Source organism: Centruroides sculpturatus, unplaced genomic scaffold, assembly GCF_000671375.1.
Source record: "Centruroides sculpturatus isolate CEXI.00-Female unplaced genomic scaffold, Cexi_2.0 scaffold2280, whole genome shotgun sequence".
Classification (NCBI taxonomy): domain Eukaryota; kingdom Metazoa; phylum Arthropoda; class Arachnida; order Scorpiones; family Buthidae; genus Centruroides; species Centruroides sculpturatus.
The window spans coordinates 45,363-53,991 of NW_019386623.1; the positions used below are offsets into that span (position 1 = coordinate 45,363).

At 32.3% G+C, this 8,629-nt stretch overlaps 1 protein-coding gene across 1 annotated transcript; it reads right to left on the reverse strand.

Moving 5' to 3' along the window:
- Positions 1-604: 604 nt before the first annotated feature.
- Positions 605-2,868, reverse strand: LOC111615435 (patched domain-containing protein 4-like). Its single transcript, XM_023356844.1, has 3 exons — positions 2,753-2,868; positions 1,254-1,843; positions 605-858 (listed from the first exon to the last, which is right to left on the reverse strand). Exons 1-3 carry the CDS (start codon positions 2,823-2,825, stop codon positions 844-846), a joined length of 678 nt encoding a protein of 225 aa, XP_023212612.1. The 5' UTR covers positions 2,826-2,868; the 3' UTR covers positions 605-843.
- Positions 2,869-8,629: the final 5,761 nt, after the last annotated feature.

Here is an 8,629-nt window from a genome sequence, read left to right on the forward strand (position 1 = left end):
CCATTGTTACTTAACACTTCCATTGTTACTTGGCACTTCCATTGTTACTTAACACTTCCATTGTTGATGGAAGTGTTAACCCTTAATCCTGTCCCTCTCCCCCGTGGGGAGGAATTTCGAAAAATCCCTTCTTAGTGTGCGTTCTCCTAACGTACCCTAACTGTGTACCAAAATTCAACTTTCAACTCCTAACCGTTTGGGCTCGTATCCATAATGTATATAGAAGTTTTAATCCTGTCTCTCTCCCCCCGGGGGGGAATTTCGAAACATCCCTTCTTAGTGTGCGTTTTCGTGACGTACCCTATCTGTGTACCAAATTTCGACTTTCAACTCCTAACCGTTTGGGCTCTGCGCTTATTATTATTATTATCATCAACCCGTCTCGATTATATATTAGATTTATTTTTAATTATAAGAATTTATTCGAAAACACGAAAATGTAATGTTTAATTACAATATTAATTACACAAATCGTTAACGAATCGTATTTAATATATAACAATACAAACTAATAAGTATGATATTTATATAGCAACTTCTGACGAATGAAAACCAACGTTTATCTGTCCATCAATTCGATGATCCAGATTTTCACTTCTTTTCTTATGTTTACAAAACATTTTCGGTTCCAAGAAATACAGTGCCGATAAAATTACCGGTAAAAATATCAAAGCAGTAACGAAAGAAAATAAAATAACCAAAAAGGTTAATTTAAAAGTCGTGACAAATACATACGCCAAAGGAATGGCTAAAGGTAACACTGCAATTATTGTTGATGCACTACCTTGAAATATTGCGAGTCCGATTAAATCGATGCTATGACGAAGACGTTCATTGGGATCCTCAAAGTCGCAATATCTGTAAGAATGAGACAGATGAGCAGAATAATCGACCGAAAAACCGGCGCACGCGACTAAGATGATTATAGACACAGGAGCCAATTCCACATCCCACAGAGCCATGTAACCCAAGGTAGAAATTTCTATAGTAATAATAGAAAAAGCGACCGAAAACGTGACGACGACGTCTGGCATGAAAACGAAACACACAAAAATTACAATTATCACAATACTACTCAACAATTGTACAGTAAATTTTACATGCAAGTCAGTGCTATCGACGACATAATTTAAGAAGTGATACGGAAACACACTGAATGGCATTTTATTAGAGATTTTCCTTAGTCTCTGTAAAGTTAAGATCAACGATTTTTCGTCGACAGTGAAATTAGTCTGACAAAAGAATCTGCTTACAACGATAGCTGTATAGTCAGAGTTGAATGCAATATCATTACGAAATCGTTGAGCATAGGGATGACGTAGAAACATTCGGCGCAGTACTGCAATAAAATCTTTTGTGTCGCTCATATTGTATGACTTTACAATAGAAACCATCGAATCGTCTTTGACGAATTTCAAGAAACTTCGGAGCCAAGACTCGGTAAGAAAATCTGCAGTTAACCCTTCTCTCTCCATTTCAGAGAAAAGATTCTCTATTTGGTTCTGAATTTTCACATCTGCATAATTTATTTCTTGATCGACAACGATTTGGATCCCGTTTTCGTAATTATTAAAATGTTTAAAAATATTATTATGGTATTGTAGAAAATATGAATCGTACGTAAAAACATAAGTAAAAGATCCTATATTATCTGTTTTTGTCACTCCCCAAACTCCAACAGTCACGTAACCTGCCATAATGAAGAAAATTGCAATCTTGACGTACCACAATGATAAAATATTACCGAGTTGCATCCAAAATGATGAAGTTCGGGTTTTTGTGTCTTTATTCGATTTCCAAGGTTCAGTAGTGAAAAAAATTTTTCGAATCCAAATGCAGTTTTCTAAAAATTAATGAAAAAGAATTAATAATATTTTCGAGAAACGTCGTCATTTTATAAAGACTTTTATACTATTGTGAGAGTTAATTCGAATAAATCGTAATAAATAATAGCACACTTTGTTCTGCTTGTATTACTGGAATATTCGAATTTTTGACTCGGTGAAAATCGAATTCAAATAAGTGATTTTCTTTAGTGTTATGTCTATGAAGAAATTCTTATTCTAAGAAATGTATTTGAATCCTTTCAAATCTAGATAATAAAGTTAAAAATTGGTTCCTGAAATAAGGAAAATTAGTAAACATGTTTAGGATATGATTATCGCAATACTATTTGCGTGTACAAGAAGGTAAAATAAATTCAATGTCGAAAACAATAACAGTATTTTAGGTTATAGAAGGAACTTCAATTAACATGCATTGATTTTTATTATCAACATATTGTATTTAGAAGTTGTAACCAGTTACAAAACTTTATTCAAAGAATACCTTCATTATCAGACATTTCTTAAACCTCAACATTGAAGTATCTGTCTATATTCTTGTATTTAATATAGAGATTTCTATGTTTTTTCATCAGCTTTATTTAATTATTTTCGCTCAAAATTATTTAAAACCCATCTAAAACATTGAATAACGTTCTAAACTGAAACCTTTTTACTATTCACTTGCATGGACAAAACACTTGTTAACTAAGTTTGTTCATTCTACAATTTTTATCTTCTTATCTCGGTTAGAAAACGTTCAAATAAATTCTCGAAATATTTTCCATAGAAACGATGCGAAATAAAATCACTTTTTATGTTTTATTCCATTTTCGTCTTTTCAAAAATTCTAATATTTTAGTATTATATGAACCCGAAATTGTTCTATTCACATCCTTTTATCAAAAGATTCACTACTTAATTTTTACCTTTCTCTGCAGTTATTTTCGTAAAGAACAAAGCATGTCTCTGGTGCTTTTCCACATATCCAAAGACTGCCATGCACGCACCAACGAACGTTATCTGATAAACGTAACAGAAGAGAACAGCAGTCGATGCGTATAAGCAAAAATAATATATTGCTCTGAAAGGGGTGAACAGACCTAAAATGAAAGCTATGAAATTAGTTACAGAAGTAACAGTAACAGAAACGGCTGACTCCGAATACACTTCTGAAAGTCTGTCTGACACGTTCTTCTGTGGATCGGTTTTTTTCCACGCAGCTAAAAAGACAAAAGCGTCGTCCATACCTACACCTGAAACGAAATGTAATACTAATGAGTTCTTGGAATACAGTCACAAAATTAACTTTGTACTGAATAGCATAAAAAATACAATTAAACTAAAAGAAATTTAGAATTACAGGAAAATAAACTGCAATCTTTTATCACCTTGTACAAAATTGTTTTTATCAAAAGTCTACAGAAACAATGATTTTTTTTATTTATTTTGCACAATTTGAAGTGTATTTAAATTTTTTTATGGAAAAGAATTGTATGGAACAAAATAATTTTTTTATAGTCTGCTAGTGATGTTTTAATAGTTTTATGGAACGACCGTATGAGCGAAATGGTTGAAGAGTCAGCCTTACCGCTGGGAATCCAGTATAAAATCACAGGAATTTTTCATGGGCAATATGTCCCGAATAATGTCTGGTTCCGTTCATCAATAGCCGATGGAATTCTTTGTTCCCTTAACCGAAACTACAAGCGGTATGAAATAGTGAGCTGAATTCAACGATGCCCTGTATTTTGTTAACGGTTTTCTGAACGATGAGTGTCAGGTGTCAGGTAGAACCGCGTAAGAACACGATTCTTGCCGTTTTTAAACTGGTAACGGACATGAAGGACCGTTGAGGAGGCGACCGTTGTGTTTGAATTTATGGCGCATGCGTCTCACGTCAGAAACGGTTAGCCAGAATTACGTCATGCCACTGACCTCCGACAGAGGAGCAACCGGCATGACTGCTTATTGGTCGGGTGAGAATCACACCACACGGCATATTTGCATAGGACTTCGGCTCGGTAATCGCTGATTGGTCGTCCAGCCCATTGTCCACGGCTATATAAGGTTGATGTGGAAGCGGGCGATTCAAGTACGTTTCAAGTGACCACCAATGAGTGACTGCTCGTCGGAGAAAGAACCTAAATAGAGCTAGATTCTCCATATAAACACAGAAGAAGAAGATATGATAGCGGGAGATTCAAGTTCGGGTCGGAACTTCAGTTCGACGTCAAGTTTGTCAGAGATCTTCAAGTATGCCGACAAGCTCGTCCAAGTTCGTCCAGGGACGTTATGACATCCAGAAACCAACACAAGATCGCTACTAGTCTTCATTACACCAAATCGTCGGAAGGTTTTGAATGCCGAAAAATCCCCGTTCTCGACGAAGCAGACCAGCGTATACGAACTCATTGAACTATCTTATTTTGTTAATGTTATTTTCGCACCGAGTTGGTCGTTAATTGTGAAACTACGAACATTTTGAATTTCACTATGCGATTTTCTTTTTTCTTTGAATTAAACTATTTCTTTTAAAAAATCGCCGTTGTCGATACAGACACCGTATTACATAGACACTGCGTAGATAATTTTGCCCACCAGTGGCCGAGTGGAAAAAATAGTGAACACTGGTTGTGTGGTTGGTGGTATAAAGTTGGTCGTGGGTTGACTCTTCGCCAACAATCTTGTTACGTAGACTTTTTCGGGTTTTCTTCACGTTAGTAACACCTAAATATGGGTCAGTTTTCTATAAAAAAGAACACTCGGAAGGCATCCGGGAAGTATATGGCAGTGTCGCGTTGCTATACGCGAAGGAACTATAAGAACATAATTTTTCGGTTGATTAAATAGTGAACATTTTACAAATAGGCTTTAAAATTATTATGTACTGTACTTTCAATAATGCCCATTATCAACCCTTATTACCTCAAAATCGTTTTATTACCTACGTTCTAAATAAAAAATAACGTATAACACTTCAAATTATCAAAAGTGGAAGAAAGCGAAAAATGACTAATGATACATCGATAATGTTAATTCGTGCCATGTGTAAGTGTTTTATATTTGACGAGAAAAATTATTAAGGAAAAAATGATATGCTGACTGCAAAATGTTATAATTTTCAACATTCGGGTAACTGAAATGCTTTATTTATAAGTATAGACCTTATTTGTATAAACTCTCCTGTAGTTATACAGTTAATTGCTTTATTAATTAAAGCTGAATTCATTATAATTGAATCGAACAATGCAAATGTATATCCTTATGATTTCATTAAACTCGCTAAGTTCCTTAAATAGTACAGTAACCAGTTAGGTAGACGTATTTATTACTTCTCAATGCCTTCTACAAATAAATATGTTGTAAACAATACACCTGAAAAGATATGTTCGTTAATTATCTTAATTTCATTTCTATCCAGACAAAAAATTTTCTCTCTAACATCTAATTTTCCTTCATAGTATTAGCCAAATAATGGCCAAATCGATAAAACGAGAGAACAACGGCAATTTGTCTGACCGCGTGTAATAATTTTTTCAGTGTTTTCACTTGAATAACAGCTAAACAGGAATTAATTTTCTATAGAAAATCCTTCCGGGAGGCATCTCTCCTTGGCAAATCTCGTGTGTTGCGTTGTCATATTTCATCAATCACCCTTTGCATGAAAATCGTAATTATTCTTGTTTACTCGGATTAATGTTTACTTCACAAAAATTTAATCAGCGCAGAAATAGAAAAAATAAACTACAAATTAGCACCATCATATCAAAAAATGGAAAGCAGACTGTTAACCACGAACCAGAAGAAAAACCAGCAAATACCGATCGAAAACCAAGGTGTAGTATACAAAATTCCGTGTACCTGCGCAAACAAAAAACATTACATAGGAGAAACAAAAAGAAAAGTAAAAACTAGACTGAAAGAACACATAGCAGATCTTAAATACAATAGAATAAATTCTGCATTTTACGAACATTGTACTATAAACAACTGTAATATAGATAAAGATAACGTAGAAATACTGCATAAAGAAAAATTAACGTACAACAGAAAGTTTAAAGAAACCATAGAAATCATGAAAAGTAAAGACAGTATAAATAAAAACTTAAGTCTTAAAATAAACGAAAACTGGATTAATATATTATAAATAATATTTTTATAATAATATTTTTTTCCTTTTTTTCTATCGAACGTCATACATGGCAACACTTAAGACACCAGCGCATAAGAAAAAATAAAAAGGGGGTGGAAGGTAAAGAGGGGGAGGAAACAGTTAAAAATTTTTTACAGTTTGTAGTATCGAAATATGCTTATAAGAGAAGGTTTTAGAACTTTTAACCTTTTAATTTATTTATAATATATACTAGTTATACAAAGATTAAAGCAGATTTTACGTTTTTAAATTATACAAAGTGTAACCAAAAGGTACGTCTATATATCGTTTATGTACTCATTATTTTATGTAAACTCTCTACTGTTATAAGTTAAATATATATATATACTGTATTTTAGTTGACTGAAGAGGGGCAAAGCCCGAAACGAGTAAAAAACAATGTACCGTATCAACTAATAAAGGAATTTGATGGAAAATTTGCCACGTGTCTTTAGAATAAAACACAATACTAGTGTTTATTAAGCCACAAATATAAAACAGGACACGGTTTCAAAAAGAAAATCAACAAATGTAAATATATATTGAAAAAGTCGCAATACTTTCCTAAAATTTACTGCGACTCTGATAATTCTGTACTGTAAATTATGGCTGCATAACGCAAGATTTGTTGCAGTATTATACGGATTTTGGCAAGGTAATACCGTCATCCTGCATATTATTTTTTGTAAAATGTTAGAATAATTCGCTATTTTTTATACGAGTCTTGAATAAACGAACAAATCATATAAATTATGTTTACATAGAATGTTTTGTAACTGTATTAATAGTATTCGATAAAAGACAATTCCTCTTTAAGGGTGGCGACAACTCCCAACTTACTTCCGTTTTAAGGTATTTTAATCTATTTTGATAGTTACTAAATTTTTTATAAACGTTTAAATTCCAGCACTAATTGACTTATTTAATGCTTCTATTATCGTACCATAGATTTGCTTTTCTTTGTCATGAATTTCGTAATAATTAGATCTTTTCTATATTATTCTTTAGAAACTGATAGTTGTGAAGTAGCGTACTAGTATCACTATCGAATCATTTTATCATTATCTTTCTAATTTGTTTCTATCCTTATCTTAAGAAGTAATTGATCTTACTTGTCATTGATGCAGACATTCAGCATAAACATTGTATTTTTTAATATTTGAAGACAAGTTCGCCCATATAGGGATCACCATTTTTTGCTTTTGCGTTCTAGACAGTACATTTCCGGCGACTGACCTTCCTTTCTAGGCTACTAGCCGCCAAAAAGTTTAAAAAAGTCATTTTAAAGACACAAAAATATATCCGATTAAAAACACAGAGCTTTTCTAAAATCAGAACTGGTATTATACGAACGTCTTTCTTGTCTGGTATTATACGAACTAACCATCTGTACTTCAAATATTAAAAAGTAAAAAGAACCATCGGACGAAAAAATTACGGATAAAGATTGTAATCATGAAATAGCCTATGATTACAAAATCAAATCAATTACAGAATTACCACGAGAGGAAGTAAGACTAAATTCGCCTATTTCCTCTCGTTTAATGGCTTAGTTAATGTATATAATTTAAACATAGTGAAGAATCTTCAATTATCTTTCTCCTGGGCATTTTTAGACTTCTATATTGCTTAAATATTTTTACTTTGTTCTCGAAACTTCATGTTTTGTTCACGCCCTACCCTACAACTAAAATATCGTAAAATTATGCATTAGAAGTACACAAAAGAGAGAAAAAGGATAAGAAATATACGAAAAGGTAATAAAACGAAAAGGATTAAAAAGAGAAAAAATATGAAAAAAAAAGAAGAGAAGAGAATCAAAAGGAAAATCAAAGAATCAAAAACTCATAAAAAAAGAAAAGAGAACGCCAATTCCTTAAAAGTAATAAATATTGGTCCAAAAAATAAAATAGGAAAGAAAAAGAAAAGAAGAGAGAAAGACGGAGTAAGAGAAAAGAAATGAAAACAAGTGTATTTTGCCGTTTTCTCCGTATAGGGAAGCGTGAATAGGAAATGAATGTTTTTACCTGGTTTAAACTTTTATAACTCCTTTGGTTTTTGTCGAAAATTTCTGAAATTTCACAAGAGGGTTTGCATGTTACTGAGAAATGTTCCTACAAATTTTCAAAAAAGAGGAACAAATGATTCGGAAGATATTAATTAAGAGGGATATCTGAAAAACTTCCAAGTTATGAAATTTTTCTGCTCGTATAAATTTTTAATTGATTAAATAAAAACGTATGTTTACCCTTAAAATAAAGCTTACTGCCTTTTTATTATAATTGATAATACAAGAGTTATTTTAAAAAATTCTAATAACAGATGGCGTGACACACAATTTTTAACCTTCCTATAAATATATTTTGCCAGGAAGTTACTATATTCGCTGCTGAATTTTTTCTTCTTATCTTAATTGTTTCGGAAAGCGTTTGCGTGATGAAATTTGTGAAAACTTTCCTATACAAAACATTAAAACACTGATTATAAATACTGTACCATTGTTTTTATTTTCGTGCCACTTAATCTACTACTTTATAGTCACCTAATCTTCGCTTTATTAGTCGTTTGGTGTTAAAGTTAATGAATTATTTGTAGATAAGACACTGCGATTATACGGTTTAGAGATATGCGAAATATTGTATCTAACCTT

Excerpts from the sequence above, each read along its gene's own strand:
- LOC111615435 (XM_023356844.1), bottom strand. The coding sequence starts at position 2,825 with ATGGCAGTCTTTGGATATGTGGAAAAGCACCAGAGACATGCTTTGTTC. Across the intron at positions 1,844-2,752 it reads GAAAATAACTGCAGAGAAAG|AAAACTGCATTTGGATTCGA; the intron begins GTAAAAATTAAG and ends ATTAATTTTTAG.